This window comes from Heloderma suspectum, chromosome 16, assembly GCF_057233095.1.
Source record: "Heloderma suspectum isolate Gila_16-S chromosome 16, 16-S_ref, whole genome shotgun sequence".
Lineage (NCBI taxonomy): Eukaryota > Metazoa > Chordata > Lepidosauria > Squamata > Helodermatidae > Heloderma > Heloderma suspectum.
Window position 1 is genome coordinate 10,602,533 of NC_139473.1, and position 17,079 is coordinate 10,619,611.

A 17,079-nucleotide genomic window follows, 5' to 3' on the forward strand; every position below is an offset into this window, starting at 1 on the left:
ACCCACCCCAGGTTTGGGCCTTGCCTATAGACGTCTACTCAGAAATAGGCCCCATTGAGTTAATGGGTCTTACTCCCAGAAAAGTAGGTTTAGGATTGCAGCCGAAGTATCATTGGGTGCAAGGGAGACTGGTGGCTCAGATTGTCAGTGGGGCATTGAATCTGTTCCAGGTTTCAGTCAGAGCTCTAAAGAAGCTATCCAAGCTCCTTGGATAGCTCCTTTAGAGTTCTGACTGTTTCTGACTGAAGTCCAGAGCAGATTTACCGCCCCACTGACTTCGGATCCACCAGCCTTCACTGGTTGGGTGGCTTTGGGGGGTATTTTCTGCAGTGCTTGTAATTTGAGACCTAGTGCGGTGTAGCATATAATAACATGTTGGCCTTCGGTCCCGGAAACCCCATTTCTCATCCCCATCCAGACACGAAGGTCATCTGAAGCTTGGCCAAGTCACTGTTTCTCGGTACGACCTGCCTCGCAGGGTTCCTGTGAGAAGGGGCATGAGAGAAGCCCCACGTGTGCCATTCTGAGTTACTTTATGGAAAGGGTGCGAGACAACGATACGAATAGGCATGCAGGATTTGAAAGGAATGTGGGGCAAAGAAGGAGAGAAGGAGATACGGCGAGCTCCGAGGACGTCTTTGGCTCCATCTCTCAGCACGACGTCCTGACAAAGGAATTCTCACTGCCGCCTCTCACAAAGAATCCAGGCCAGATGGGCCAATTTGGAGACGGTTTCTATCGTCCTCGATCATCAACTGGTTTCTCTCTTTTCCAGTTCCAAGTACCTCAAGGGTAGGCCAAGCCTACGGCATCGTGCAATTCCCCGTGCTATGCTGCAATTTGCTTGCAAAGGGAAATTAAAAGGGAAAATCCACGTGACTTCAAGCACCCTTGGCAGGGAAGCGGGCGGGAAGGGTTCCTCCATACCCACAAAATTGAATTCAAGGATGCAAGATGCTTTCAACACAGAAGACTGGATGCAGCAACAAACGTCTTCTGTTCGTCCTGCTGCATGCAGGTTCCCAGCCGTACAAACCTGAGAGCAGTTCAGAGGCCTCAGCAGGCCTGAGCATCTTCCAGTCATAGAATCATAGAATAGTAGGGTTGGAAGGTTCCTACAAGGCCATCGAGTCCACCCCCCTGCTCAATGCAGGAATCCAAGTCAGAGCATCCCTGACAGGTGGCTGTCCAGCCTCGTCTTGAATGCCTCCGGTGTGGGAGAGCCCACCACCTCCCTAGGGAATTGGTGCCATTGTCGTACTGCTCTAACAGTCAGGAATAATAGAATAGTAGGGTTGGAAGGGGCCTATAAGACCATTAAGTCCAGCCCCCTACTCAATGCAGGAATCTAAGTCAAAGCATCCCTGACACATGGCTGTCCAGCTTCACAGAATCATAGTAGGATTGGAAGGCGCCTATAAGACCGAGTCCAACCTCCTGCTCAGTGCAGGAATCCAATTCAGAGAGCATCCCTGATAGATGGCTGTCCAGCTTCATCCTGAATGCCTCCAGCACGGGAGAGCCCACCGCCTCCCTATTGCTCTAACAGTCAGGAAGTTTTTCCTTCTGTTCAGCCAGAATCCGGCTTCCTGTAACTTGAGCCCGTTCTTCCGTGTCCTGCACTCTGGGATGATCGAGAAGAGATCCTGGCCTTCCTCTCTGTGACAGCCTTTCAAGGACTTGAAGAGCGCTATCCTATCTCCCCTCTGTGCACTCATTATTTGTGTTTATTTATTAATTTGCTTCCTCCTTCACAGAGAGATTTTAAAAATGCTTTGTCAGGGGAAAGTAACCACATGTTTAAAAAGAAACAAACACAACAAAACTATTCTTGCATATTTATACTCAATGTGTGGGGCCTGCAACAAAATATTGCAGTAGCTCCTCACCTTCTAAGCAGGAGTGTTCCTGCTCCGGTTTCCAACCAGCCATGCTCTTGTCCAGGATATGCCATTCCATACATCCCTTTCCTATTTTTCTTCCCCAGCAGAAGTAAACTTTCTGGGGCTACTGAGGAAGCTAAGTCCTTATGGGGCTGTTTTCTATTTGCTTTTGCTCCCTCACATTAAAAAAAAGTACTTCCACAAACCTTAGGGTTCCCCTGATCATACCGATCTCTTTTACCTTGCTAATCTATCTGTCCATCCATCCATCCATGCATCCATCCATTTACAGTATTTGTATACCACTCCACATCCAAAGACCTCGGAGCGGTGAACAACAAGCATGCGAAGAATAAAAACATCACATTAAATAATTTAAAATTCTTTAAAAAGAGACGTCTGATAAAACCAAGTTTGATCAACCACGGCCAGTCACTTGAGGAAGGCCTATAACAATGTTTTCAAGAGGTGTCGAAAGCAATGCAACGCTGGCTCCTGCCTGACCTCCAAAGGCAGGGAGTTCCACAGGAACGGGGCCACCACACTGAAGGCTCAACGGCCCTGTTTTGGCTACATAACCATGGGCACTCACCACCTGGGTTTGCTATTAGTGGGACTAATGAAACTTTCAGATGAGGGTTGCATGATCATGATGTATCAGTTGATGAAGTGACAAGGAGAATTTTACCACTCACCAGCTTCCGATGTGTGGTAGAACGGTTATCAAACACACACACACAGAGTGTTTTGGTGGCTCTAATTTGGATTTTAGTCCCATCATTTGAGTTTTGCCCCTGGAAGTGGATTCTGTCATTCATCTGTCAGTTCCCTCACAAATCCAGACACACGCGGTTCAAAATTGAGAGTTCAAAGTTTACATTTCAAAACCAGTGGAGACTGGTGGTTCCGATGTCGGTGTGGTGGTGAATCCGCTCCGGGTTTCAGTCAGAACTCTAAAGGGGCTCTCCAAGGTGCGAAGCAACCCGGAGCGGATTCACCGCCCCACTGACACTGGAGCAACCAGCCCCCATTGTTCAGGATCCTACCTGTTTCTCCTTCTCTCTCCCATTCAAGTCGTGCTGTTGACAGAGAAGCTTCTCACTTCTGTGTGGGGAGGAGGCTTCACACAGAAACTGGATCCCCCCTCCCTGTTCCTGCAGCCATAAGGGGCACCAATTTATTTATTATTACATTTATATCCCGCCTTTTTTCCTCTTGCAAGGAACCCAAGGCGGTTTACGTGGTCCTCCGCTTCTCCAATGTATCCTCACAACAACCCTGTGAGGTAGCTTAGGCTGAGAGTCAGTGACTGGCCCAAAGTCACCCAGTAAGCTTCGTGGCCGCAGTGGGGACTAGATCCCAGATCTCCAGAGTCCCAATCCAACACTCTAACCACTGCGCCACTCTGGCTCTCAACTAACACCTCAGTGACCTTTCCTGAAGGAGCTTTTCACACCACCAGGTTTTTGCACAACAACCTCTCCCCTCCTTTGCGTGATGTGAGCATTACGGCTGTCAGTCATTGAAACCTGAAGACCAACATGTTTCTTTCTTTCCACCAAGGGGCTATGCAGGTGCCGAGTTTTAATCTACCCCACACATCCCTCTTGGGGAGAGAGAAATGAGAAGACTCATCTGGAGGTTGCCCTGATTCAATTGAGCAGGGACAATAGAGCGGCAGGATAAATCCATGGGATTATGAAGGTGCAACTGATGCCCAAAGACAGTGCATTCACTAGGTGACAACTCATTCTTCAAAGATATAGAATTAGGATGCCTGGATTCTTTCCCGTGAGGCAGTTTTGGGAGAGTAACACTTGTGTTTACCGTGGAGTTCTTGACTCTGATATGAAGTACTCCTGTTCCCCACAAAATTCAAGACATTCTTGTATTATTATAGTAGGTGCCTGTATATACACACCATTCTTGGGTATATCCAGCAAAACATTGGCTACAGCTACCTGTGACTTTCTCCAGGCTGTTCTTGATTGGGCTCTACACGGGTTGTTCACAAACATTCTACCTGCTGAAGGGGAAGGCTCAGCCACAGAATGTCAAAAATCAAGGCTGCTGTGGTGTCCGTATTTGGTCCAGAAGGTGCAAACTGGGTAAATCCTGATCAAAAATGAACTGAGTCCCATTCCTCATACATCCCTAAATTGGGAACACTGGTGATAATATGCGCTGCTGCCCTCTATAGGCAGATGGAAGTTACTGCACTTAGAACACAACATGTTTTTCCAGAACAATTTCAAAGATTTGTTGTCTAAATGTTATTTGACACTCTTGCCTGTTGTAACTGGGATGGATTTGTACTCGGGCCTACTCTGAAAGGCTCAAGGGCCTTTGTTTTGTTTATCTTCTTTTCTTCAAGAAGGTATACGTTCCTTTTCTTTCATTTACTTTTTCGTTTATTTGTCCGGCTCACCGACACCGTGATGTTCTCCGAATTTGTTTTATTCTGATTTTTCACTTGAAAATAAATGGTAAGTTGTTTTTAAACCCTAGGGATATGGTGAATCTGAATTGCAGCGGAGGGGGCAGGCACTGGGTTTTCAACTGCATTTTGGGGTACATGCAGAAGCTCTGGGCTCCGTATTAGGGCCAAAAAGATACCAGTGCCCTTCCAATTATAATAAACTGCCCATGATTCTTCGGGAAAAAGTACGTACATATGTGGTAAATAACAACTATATTATAATCTTCCCAGACTTTATTTCCATGTCATGCAGAATGGATCCCTCAACTAAGGGGAGACATGATAGGGGTCCTCAAAATTATGGATGGTGTGGATAATGTGGATTGGGAGACATTTTTCTCCCTCTCTCAAAATACTAGAACCAGGATCATCCTATGAAGCACCTTCTCCAGATTTATGATAACCTTTCTGGTTGCCCAACGTCAAAACCGCCCACAGAATTCCAGAATGCTCCCTTAGCATGGATGTATGTAAATGTATCACATAAATGATCACCACTGTGAAAGGTGACACCGACATCCATATATCTGACAGGTTTTCATGTGCCACGCTGAATCGGGAATCCATTTACAAGTAGCGATACGCGAACTTACCCTGGGTGAATTCGTCATTTCCTCGGATAATAACAAACTCATCTGTGTAAGCCCGGATGAGAGTTCTCTCCTTAAAATGAACTCTCGTTCTGTGTAAATAAGCTTTTGCACATGCACAGAATCAAAGTGCTGATTGGTGGGAGATTCAGGACAGATCAAAGGAAGGACTTCTTCTCGCAGCGCAGAGTTAAACTATGGAACTTGCTACCGCAGGATGAAATGATGGCCGCCAATTTGGATGACTTTAAAACAGAATTAAACAAATTCATGGAGGAAAAGGCAATCAACGGCTACTAGTCTTGATGGCTATGTGCTACCTCCAGTAGCAGAGGCAATGAGACTATGTACATCCGTTGCTGGGGAACATCATGCCCTGCTTGTGGGTACCTGGTTGACAGCTGGTTGGCCACTGTGTGTACAGAATGTGGGACTAGATGGACCCTGGATCCAGCAGGGCTCTTCTTATGTGCCTACGTCAACTGTTTCTTGTCTTTGGGCCACCAAAAATGCAATCCCCCATAATATAATTTGACACATGTTTCTTAAAACAGCACACTTCTTGTTTGCATAGCCAGCGGATGCTTTAATTTAAGCCAGCAGTAGAGACTTCGATCTATGCTGTACGGGAGCCCCACCTGATCTCTTGGTTGCAAGCAGCAGCGTGGTGACTATACCGCTGTTTGTAACAAAGAGTTCAGTGTAAACAGCAGCCTCCAATCCAAGGACTACCCATTTCCCCCAAATTCTAGCAACACACAGCAACGTTCTTTATTCATCTGAAAGCTGAGTCCTGGAAGTACAGCTTGCCGAACTGCGATCTCCACAGGCTCTGAACAAACTAGGAACGTCGACCTCATCTCTAACGGAGTTCGACGTTCAAACCTGAAATCAACGTTTGGCTACTCTTGATAACATACCACTTGTCCACTACTGGGTGTCGATGGCAAAGAACTTCCTGAAACACAACCTGGTGTGGTCAAGGCAGAGCTTATCGCCTTGCATTTTACGATCAGTGAAGCAAAGCCATGCGCTCTGGTAACAGGGTGTTGTTCCAAACTGGTGTTCTCCGTCCAGTTAGGTCAAGAAAGAAGTTCCCTCCTCTCTGTCCACTTTCCCCCTTCTTACTTCCGTTTCTTGTACTAAAAAGGACAGGAGAAGAAAGACCAAGGCAAGGGGATTAACAAAATGATTTCTAACATGGATTCAACTCTTATTTTTAAAAATTATTTTAAATATTTATATACCGCACCTTCATCCTAAAGAGGGTTTCGGGGAGCAAGGGGAACACACACAAAAATTAAACATCTTATACAACAAAATGAACTGACATCTAAATATAAAACAGTAAAACTGAAAGGCATTAAAATCATTTCAACTTGCTTAAAAAATACACATTACAGTGTAAATGTATAATAATTTCTTTTCTTCCTTTTTTAAATGCCTGTGCAAATAAAAAGGATTTAATGTGGTGTCAAAAACAATACGGTGGCAGCATCGGGCCTACCTTCTGTGGGAGGGCATTCCAAAATGGGGGTGCCACCGCAGAGAAGGCCCTCTGTTTTCCATGGTAAGCGCACTTCTCTTGTAGAAGGGGTATGAAGAAGACCTCTTGTGATCATATTAATGCATGGGCATACTTAAAGCCAACATCCTATACACATTTATTTGAGACTGAGTTCCACTGATACCTGCAGGGCTTACTTATTTTCATATGATTTATTCATACATTTATGAGTCGCCCTTTGACCCGAATAGGCGACTTATAATTTAAAAACTTCAAAAATTATGTAAAAACTTTAAAACATCACCAGTAGCAGAATTAGGAGCTGGGGAGAATCTAAGGGCTACTCTACACCAGGGTTTTATCCTGCATCTTTACCGGGTCTTCTGCTTTCAGATTCTTTGCGGGATTAAGACTGGCTTCTTTACATGCGCTTTTGGGGGGGGGATTTCCTTTCTCTGTATGTTCAATATGTTTCATTATACAGCCACTCGATGGCACTGTGGTATAGTAGAATTGTGCAACTGCACCCAGCTGCTGTTGTGCTTCATAGAGAAAATAGTGGATTATCCCCGTTAAGAAAAAAGACACAATAATGATCACAAATCACGGGAGAGGCCCTGGAGGTTGACAATGTCACGTAAAGGACCCACAAACTTCCAGGAGTGACCAATCACAAGCGCACGATAAAAGCCCCATGTAGAGATGCCCTAAGATGTGCTGACCTGGCTACACACAGGGGTTTCCTCCAAGAGCTGCCAAGTCAGAGTGGGCAAAGTGCTTTGTTTAGTCCTGGAGACCTGGGTTCAAATCACCGCTGTGCCATAAATCTGTGCACGGTATGGGTGGAGAGTATCCATGAAACCTAGAGGACAGGATTTTCTATATACCCCAACTATCATGGGAATATGACTGGTTGGGACAAGAGACAGGGCCTTTTCAGTGGCTACACCCAGGTTGTGGAATACCACACCCCATGATGTTCGTTTGGCCCCTACTCATGCCGTCCTCTGACATTTGGTGAACACTTTACTGTTCCAGCAAGCTTTTGCCTTGCTGGGCAGATGTTTTCTGTGGTGACTGTAGCTTTCATCTGCTGAGCCTGTCTCTATTTTATACTGTTTTTATTTTCTTTATTTTAAATATTTATAGGATACCATTATGGGTCAAACCCTCTTGAGGCAGCTCCCAACTTACAAATAACAATACAAATTAACAAGGTAAACAATATGGGCCTGGAGGACAAATAGTCGGAGGTGACAGAAGGCAGGTTCCTGTGTTCCTCAAGTGCTGGCATTGTGTAGGGAGGGAGAGTAAAAATGGCAACAAAGGAAGCCCAATAGGGTCCAGGTATTCCTTGGCAGGGGGAGAGTGCAGTTACTCCTCCACTCCAGCAGGGGGAGTGCTGCTGTTGCACCTACGCATGTCCCTTATCCGGCATACGGGTTACAGGGCTAAGCCCTGGCATTAGAAATATCATGACTGCGTCCTCTGCAGTGAAGTCCTCTGAATGAGGAACGCAGCTGCATTGGAAGGAGAAGCCAGAGAAACTCTTGAGGTGGGATGCCGACTGACAGCGGTGCCTGCTGTCAACATCTCGCGCCGTTTGGGTGACCCGGCTTTAAGAACCAGAACATCGTAGGGAATACTCACTTTCTCCATCACCCAGTCGGCGTCTTCAATGGCCCTCTTGATAATCTGCTGGATCCTTTCAGGATTGTCTTCGTCCGCGTGGACTTGGAAGCTCTGCGAAACAATTGGCCCCAAAAGGGACCCACCCAGTTAACGGCAACAACTCATCCAGAGAGCTATGGCTGCAGCCTAGAGCATACTTTATTGTTGTTGTTGTTAATATTATTAATTAATTAAAAGTATTAATATACTGCTTTATAGACTGAACTCACAAAGCAGTTTACGTGAAATTATCGAAACAACAGAACTTTAAAATGCAGTAAAAAAACAAAAACAAAGAAGACAAACAACTCTATCTTGGAGAAGATGATTGGGTTTCTTCTCCTCTCCGAGCAAGATGGGAGTCTGCATACCAGTGCTGCCACCCTCCACCGGGTCTTGGGAACTGGGGCAGACCTATGGTGCCCATAACCCCGCCCCCCATATAATCACCACCCATGCTGGCTTTCAGAGAGCACTTGACCCATCCACGGCTGCTCTCTTCTGGGTAAAATTCTTTGATGCCTTGATCACAGCGTCAGGGGAATAGTAAAATTCTAGGCTTGGAAGGGTCTATGTTCATTTATTAGGAAGCAAGCCCCTCTTAACTCCGTGGCCAATAAACCATGGTCCTTTGAACCAAGGACAAGCGCCATGCTTTCGCCTCTCCTCCCTCTCACACCGTAACACAAGAGCTCTAGGGTTCCCGAGGGTTCTGAGCTTTGTTCAGCCACAATTTCTCTTAGGTCTGAAATGGGAAAATGGGCTTTAAGCTCAGGTACGATCCTGGCCTGCAAACCAGAATCAAACCATGATTTGCAATCCTGACTTATAGCCAGAACCAAAAGCATCGTTTCCCAGTTCAGACATCACGAGAAGCTGTGCTTTAACGAACCCTGGATGTCTCGAGTGAAGGCACGAGGGAGAAGGGGAGGGGAGTAGAAAGCGCATGGGAACAACGCACGTTCTTGGTCCAACCAATCATAGTTTATCAGACCAACGTAGTTACATCGGAACTGGGTCTTAATTCCAAGTCAACATGCACAGAATCAGAGCAGGGGTCCCCAACGTTTTTGGGCCGGTGGGCACATTTGGAATTTTGAGGCAGTGTCGTGGGTGTTCTCACAAAATGGCTGTTTTCTTGCTTGCTCTCTAGCTCTAGCCCAAGAGAGAGGCCAAATCAGGGGGGTGGCAGTGACAATGGAACCAGTACCTGGAACCAGCACCAATCGCAGCGAATTTCCCAGAACCATCCAGCTGTCTATCGTTGGGAACAAAACACTGGGCTTATGTCGAGTTTGCGCCTAATTCTTCAAGGCGGTCTGTACCGCCCTTGGCGGCGAGCAGCTGTCTCCGTACCTGCCGGACTGTGTGCTTGTAGTGATCTTGGACGTTTTTCCCCGGCAGCTCCTTGCAGCAACGGAGCAAGTAACGGTACAGCTGTAACGGCCTCTTCACCAATTCTGCCCCGGGGAGGGGACCCATCGTCCACCATCAACTAGCCGAAGAAATAAAGGAAAGGCGATAAAGCACAAACATGTTCGAGGCCAAGCAGATCACACGAGCCACCGCAACAGCACCTGCAACAGCAAGACCTTTATCCATGAAAAGAAAAGCAATGAGCAGTTTGATGGAATGGCCCCATTCAGCGGGTAATTTAATGCACTGCAGTTATTAAGGAACAATCTGGCTGGCTGGGGCATGCTGGGAATTGCAGGCCTTTTTTCTGTCTAAACTTGCATAGGATTGCACCCTTAGTTAATAATTAATTACACTGGATATATGGCTGTTCTTCTGACAGGTAAAGGGGGGAGTAAAGCAGGCTTGTACATTACAAGGGCTCCTGGGGAGTGCAATGTGCCTCTGGACACACTGCAGAGACACCTTGCCCCCCTCCCCCTGTAGGATCCTTGTCTTAAAAGATGGAACTTAGAGGGAAGGTTTTGCTCTTAACGCAAGAATGTCTCCACTGTAGTGCTGTGATAATTTCCCTATTGGTGTGAATAGCAGCCGTTTGCTTATAAGGGAGAACAACTGAGATGCATCACCAGAAACAAAATGTCACTGCTCCAGCCAGCCATACCCTCCTCTGTGAGACTACATTCCATTTTCCTTCCCCCAGACACTTGGCATTCTCTGACCACTGAGCATGCTCAGTCCTCACTGGACTGTTTTTGCGGTCCCCTCCACCCCACGCACACGTAGGTGTTTTTTTCCCTTTTTTCTTCTACTTCAATAGGCCTTGGGAGCCCTCCAAGCCTGCTGATATCTCCCTCTTGTGTGTGGGTGATGCCATTTTGGCTACATAAACAACGGCACTCACCGGTGGAACATTGGAAATAGAGGGAATGATGTAAAGGGGTGGCTTCAGCAGTCCCAACTGTTCTCTGCCCCTGGTAACTCTGCACTCACTGAGAATCAAACTAGAATCTACCTGCACAGCTCCACCCAGACTTCCATTTCTCAAGAGAACTGGCTTGTAGGTGTTTAAACAACACCATCAGCATACCTGGCCCTTCACAACCCAAGCAAAACAAAAAGGCAGGTCCCTGCCCCAAGGGGTTTACAATGTTAAGTGCAGAGTCAGTTGGGGAACAGAGCAAGGCGAGAAAGGGAAGGAGAATGGCAAAAATAATGGGGTCCAGAGGAGGGGGACAAGAAGGTGAGCGTCCTGAATAGCTATGAGGACAAGTTGAAGGAGTTGGGTGTGTCTGGCTTGGAGAAGGGGCGATTGAGAAGCAATACAAAAGTCATCACAAAATATTTGAAGGGTTGTCACTAGAGGATGGAGAAAATTTGTTTTTCCGTTGTTCCAGAGCAGGGATGGCAACATGTGGTCCTCCAGATGTTTTGGCCTACAACTCCCATCAGCCCTCACCGTCTGCTATCTTGGCTATGGCTGATGGGACTTGTAGGCCAAAACATCTGGAAGGCCAGAAGTTGCCCACCCCTGCTCCAGGGGGTAGGACACGAACCAACAGTTTCAAATGACAAGAAAAGGGATTTTGACTTAACATTAGGTAGAAATTCCTGGTATTACAAGCTATTTTGACAGTGGAACAGACAGACTACCTTGGAAGGTGGTGGATTCTCCTTTGATAGAGGTTTTTAAGCAGACTGGACAGCCACCTATCAGGGCTGCTGTACTGGTGGATTTTCTGCATCAGCAGTGGGGATGGACTGGATGACCTTTAAGACTCCATCCCATTCTATCATTTTATGAAGTGCTGTTACATGTATTGACAGCACAACATTTACTCAAAAACATGTCCCGCTAGGCTTATGTCTCTTGGGAGTGAGGGCCGAGGAGTTAAGGTAACTTGGACTTCTGGTTATCATGAACCCAGTGTGAGAGAGCCAATGTGATCTCCTTGTTGGTCTAGGACAGGGGTGGGTGACATGCAGTTCGCAGTCCGCAAACAGGAGGTCCAGGCCTCTGGTGCCCCCATGCCACCGAAATTTACAGTGGCTGCAACAAAGAAATTGGTGGTTTTAGGGACAAGCTACATTTGTCCCTTTTAAGCCTCTGTAGTAGTTTGCTGCTGAATTTCAGTAGGAAACCATTTTTTTTCATAGAATCATAGAATCGTAGGGTTGGAAGGGGCCTACAAGGCCATCGAGTCCAACCCCCTGCTCAACGCAGGAATCCAAGTCAGAGCATCCCTGACAGGTGGCTGCCCAGCCTCATCTCAAATGCCTCCAGTGTGGGAGACCCCACCACCATCCTAGGGAATTGGTTCCATGGTCGTATTGCTTTAACAGTCAGGAAAAATAGAATAGTAGGGTTGGAAGGGGCCTATAAGACCACTGAGTCCAACCCCCTGCTCAATGCAAGAATCTAAGTCAGAGCATCCCTGACAGATGGCTGTCCAGCTTCATAGAATCATAGAATTGTAGGGTTGGAAGGGGCCTGTAAGACCATCGAGTCTAACCCCCGGCTCGATGAAGGAATCCATTTCACAGCATCCCTGACAGGTGGCTGTCCAGCCTCGTCTTGACTGCCTCCAGTGTGGGAGAGCCCAGTACCTCCCTAGGGAATTGGTTCCACTTTTATATTGCTCTAACAGTCAGGAAGTTTTTCCTGATGTTCAGCCGGAATCTGGCTTCCTGTCACTTCAGCCCATTATTCCATGACCTGCACTCTGGGACGACAAGAAGAGATCCTGGCCTTCCTCTCTGGGACAACCTTTGAAGTCCTTGAAGAGCGCTATCATATCTCCCCTCAGTCTTCTCTTCTCGAGGCTAAACATTCCCAGTTCTTTCAGTCACTCCTCGTAGGGCTTTGTTTCCAGTCCCCGGATCATCTTCGTCACCCTCCTCTGAACCCTCTCCAGTTTATCTGCATCCTTCTTAAAGTGTGGTGCCCAGAACTGGACACAATACTCCAGATGAGGCCTAACCAGTACTGAGTAGAGGGGAACTAGTACTTCACATGATTTGGAAGCTATACTTCTATTAATGCTTCCACCACTGCACCACAAAATTTCAGTGCTGCAGCAGCAGAAATATGGCCTGCAGGGGTATCCGGGGGGGTGGAAAGTGGCCCCCGGACCCCCAAAGTTGCCCATCTCTGGTCTACAAGCTGGGAAGTACCAGGTTCAAAAGCCCACGTGGCCATACATGAGGTTCACTGGTTGATCTTGGGTCTAGTCAATATCTCTCTCAGCCTAACCTACCTCACAGGGATGTTGTGTGGTAAAATGGAGGGTAAGGGGCCATGTATGCTGACCCAAGCAGCTTGAAGGAAGGGGGAGGATTCAAACGTAATCAATACAAATGGATAATATGAATCCTGGAAAACAATACATCATTCTGAAGTTCAGCACGATTTGAAATCAAATCGTGTAAGACGTATCAACTTTTGCTGTAGAAAGCAAACTCACAGGCATGCCAAGACTTGGAAGGCCTTACTGCCATTAAAAAGCATTAAATCAAGATTTCAATTTGGCACTGATTTAACAGTTGGTTTGCCATCTGTTAAACATCTAAAAATTAACAAACTAGCGCGGTTATTATATTTCAGAGTCACTCGGCAAATAAATCAAGAAAGCATGGGATGGAAGGCTTGCCTCAGTGAACACACCTACGCCGCGGGCTTATTTACACCCGCGCTCTGTCTCGGTTGTTTACTGTGCACCGGGGCGAGTCCATGGGCTTTAATGCACAGTTGACTTTCTCGAGAGTCTCTACTACGCGAGGTTTAATCTGCCGTGCGAGCTTTAGACATTCTCACGCCTTGGAATCACACGTTCCAGTGCACCCCCTCCAGCTCATTTTTATTATTGACTCATCATTATGATAGGTAGGCGAGTGCCGAAAGAGAGCTTTTGCGTTCCGGGAACCTTCGGGATGCGTGCATGCCTGCAACACGCCACAGTAACAAGAAGCAGCAGAAACTTTGTGTAGCCTGGCCTTGCATGTGTACTCAGAAACGTCCTGCTAAGTTCAACGGGGATTGCTCCCAAATAAGTGTGCGCAGGATTGCCACCGATGCGTATTTACTCAGGAGACAGTCCGCCAGGGTGTAGTTCAGTGGCAGGGTGCATGCTTTGCATAGACATTTATTTATTTATTTATCACATTTATATCCTGCCTTTTTTCCTCCAAGGAACTCAAGGCGGCGTACATAATCCCCCTAATTCTCCTCATCCATTTCATCCTCACAACAACAACCCTGTGAGGTGGGTTGGGCTGAGAGTGTGTGACTGGCCCAAAGTCACCCAGTGAGCTCCCATGGCCAAGTGGGGACTAGAACCCGGATCTCCTGACTCTCAGTCCAGCACTCTAGCCACTACACCACACTGGCTCTCAAAATTGCAGGTTCGGTTTCCAGGTAGGGCTGAGAAAGACCTAGTCTGAAGCCTGGGAAATCGCTGCCTGTCAGCATAGACAATACTGAGTTAGATGGACCAACGGTGTAGCATATGTTGTTGTTGTTGTTGTTCAGTCGTTCAGTCGTGTCCGACTCTTCGTGACCCCATGGACCATAGCACGCCAGGCCTTCCTGTCCTGCGCTCTCTCCCGGAGCGTGCTCAAGTTCATAAGAGCAACTCCCAGAAGAAGAAACTAGTCACAGGTGGCTAGGAGCTAGAGAGAGCTCAGTGCAGTTTGAGCCTGGCACTTTTCTGGGTATGAGTTAATCAGCTGATCTCTCAGTTGAGAAATTTACTGATTGATTTGATTTGTGCCCCGCCTTTCCACCAAAAAATGGCACTCAAGGAGGCTTACAGGCACAATTACAATGGATTAAAACAATATTAAAAGGCGACAAAAACATAACCATTACAGAATAAGGAAATAAAAAACAGCATCCAAGCGACAGACCCACTTGCAGGCAAAAGGCCTTCTTGAATAAAGTGGTCTTTGGCTGCTGACAGGACAGCAGACAGGGAGCGAACCTAAGCCTCCCTTGGGAGGGAGTTCTACAGCCTGGAAGCTACCACTGAAAAGGCCCTCTCTCGGGTCACCACCAAATGCGCCTCTGAAGGCGGTGGTCTCAAAAGAGGGGCCTCTCCACATGGTCTTCAGGACTGGGCAGGCTTGTATGGGAGAAGGCGATCTTTCAGGCAGCCTAGTCCAATGTGGTGTAGTGGCCAGACTGTTGGACCGGGAGTTGGGAGATCCAGGTTCTAGTCCCTACCCAGCCATGGGGGCTCACTGGGTGACTTTGGGCCAGTCGCAGACTCTCAGCCCAGCCTACCTCACAGGGTTGTTGTTGTGAGGATAAAATGGAGAGGAGGAGGATTATGTACGCCGCCTTGAGTTCCTTGCAAGAGGAAAAAAGGTGGGATATAAACATCCTAATAAAATATTAGGGCATTATAGGTCATAACCAGCACTTTGAATTCTGCCTGAAAACACTGAAGTTGCTGTAACAAGGGAGTCGTGTGCTCCCTGTAACCAGCTCCGGTCAACAGTATGGCTGCAACACTCCGGACCAGCTGAAGTTTCCGAACCGTTTTCAAAGGCAGCCCCGCGTAGAATACGTTACAGTAGTCCAAACAGGATGTTTCTAAGGCATGTGTGATTGTGGCACCTCTGTGAACAGGGGCAGTTGGCACAATAGCCTCAGCTGTGCAAACACACTCCTGGCCAAATAGAAATAGCTATATTTCAACCATCTTGCCTCAGTGGTGGTTTCTTGATCATAAGAGAATGCTACAGATGGTACCCACTGGGGTATCTACTTCGCTGTTGTCTACAACAGGGGTGGGCAGGAGGCAGGTCTCCAGATGTTTTTGGACTTCAACTCTGAGCACATCTGGAGGGCACCAGATTGGGGTGGACTTTGGACTATCCAACTAGATGGACTTTGGGTCTGACCCAACAGGGATCTTCTGACATTCAAGTCATTTGTCCATTCTACCGGGCAGCATGGATTGTACATATGCCTGCCCGAGGACTGAGATCTGTTGGAGGGGCCCTCCTCTGCATCCCACCAGAGCAAGACACACACTACGGTGGGACGTGCAAGGGGGCCTTCTCTGCTGTGGCACCCCGGTTGTGGAATGCTCTCCCCTTGGAGGCCCGATTGGTCTCATTTCGGCGCCAAATAAAAACGTCTCTATTTACCAAAGCCTTTGAGGTCTAAATGCATTCCCTGAGTTTGCACCCTGTTTTAACTGTTTTATTGTTTTAGATTTTAATTGGTACTAGTTTGTTTAACGGTTTAATATGTTTTTAGCTGTTTAAATTATTTATTGTTTTACACTTAAATTTAATGTAAACAATTTATTGTTTAAATTGATTTTATCTGTACGCCGCCCTGAGATCTTAATGATATATGTTTCAAATAACAAATATCAAATAAATAAATAAATAAATAAAGCTGTTAACTGCCACTTAAATGCCGCCATTGTATCAGCAGAGAGGCTGTTACCACAACTTTAAATAAAACATTTCTAGAATTGTTATAGAGAGCTTCCGCTATGGGGCAGTACAGAAATGCAATTAATAATAATAATAGTAGGAGTATTTTAAAAATGGGAGCATCACCACTACCTGGCGGGTGGCTTGCAGCCGGAGTTAAGCAGGAATTCTTCCCGATGGCACAGCACAGGAAAATAGCAACTCTCACCTCTGCCAAAAGAAAAAGACCTTGCAGGGTCGTTGTAAGGATAAAATGGGGTGGGAAAAAGAGATACATGCTCCCCGCATGAAGTTCCTTGGAGGCACAGTGACATATAACCATACTAAAACATCAGCCCCACACACACCCAACAGCCTTAGCTCCCACGGGTTTGCACCCATAGCATTTCACGCTGTCCCTCACCGCCTTGCAGAGCCCCCTGCGCATTCGTGAGCCCGTAACATTTGCTTTGCTCCAGCATACCGCTCCCTCTATCCGCATTGCGCCCCAAAACGATATATAGCCCGCCTTCTCCCAGTCTGTGTCTTGAGGCCCGCCCCAGCATTCAGCCTCCAGCGGACCGAACTGCATTGCATTGCATTGCATTGTACCGCACCGTACTGCACTGCGCTGCCTCCAACCCCAGACGCGCCGCGCTCTTCCCCCAGCGTTCCAAGCACCCCTCCTTACCAAAGCGCCAACCTCCCTGTGGCGCGTGCGCAGTCAGGTGCTTTTGCAGCGCACCTCGCCAGCGCCTCCGCCGTTGGCTTCCTCTGGGCAACCCAGAGATAAGAAACCTGTAGAGGAACGCTTCGCCTCGTCTGGATAGGAAGCTCCCGGGTTAAAAAAGCCTCTCTTTTTTTTTCTTCCCCTGCAGTACAATCCCACACGTGTCTGTCCAGACGTCATCCCCACGGGTTCCAATGGGGATATTTCAATGGGGATGACTTTAGAAGTGGGTCTAAATGGGCAGCTTCAGTCTCCCCAGGGCGGCAGTGGAAGCTACCCATGGAAATCAATGGAAAAAATCCAGGATTTTGCCGTAATTGTTAAGGGATTGGTGGCTCCGTTTCTCCCTCAAACAGAAGATAGCAGCAACGAGA

At 47.3% G+C, this 17,079-nt stretch overlaps 1 protein-coding gene across 7 annotated transcripts; it reads right to left on the bottom strand.

The window, feature by feature from the left end:
* Nucleotides 1-2,255: 2,255 nt before the first annotated feature.
* Nucleotides 2,256-16,766, bottom strand: LYRM9 (LYR motif containing 9). Of its 7 annotated transcripts, none has more exons than XM_084823065.1 (5): nucleotides 16,667-16,766; nucleotides 16,129-16,206; nucleotides 9,487-9,625; nucleotides 8,110-8,202; nucleotides 2,256-6,094 (listed from the first exon to the last, which is right to left on the bottom strand). In XM_084823065.1, exons 3-5 carry the CDS (start codon nucleotides 9,610-9,612, stop codon nucleotides 6,077-6,079), a joined length of 237 nt encoding a protein of 78 aa, XP_084679191.1. In that variant the 5' UTR covers nucleotides 9,613-9,625; nucleotides 16,129-16,206; nucleotides 16,667-16,766; the 3' UTR covers nucleotides 2,256-6,076. The 7 variants fall into 7 exon arrangements, with proteins under 7 accessions (XP_084679191.1, XP_084679196.1, XP_084679192.1 ...); XM_084823070.1 differs by having other exon boundaries at nucleotides 16,598-16,686; XM_084823066.1 differs by having other exon boundaries at nucleotides 16,593-16,686.
* Between the last annotated feature and the right edge of the window lie 313 nt (nucleotides 16,767-17,079).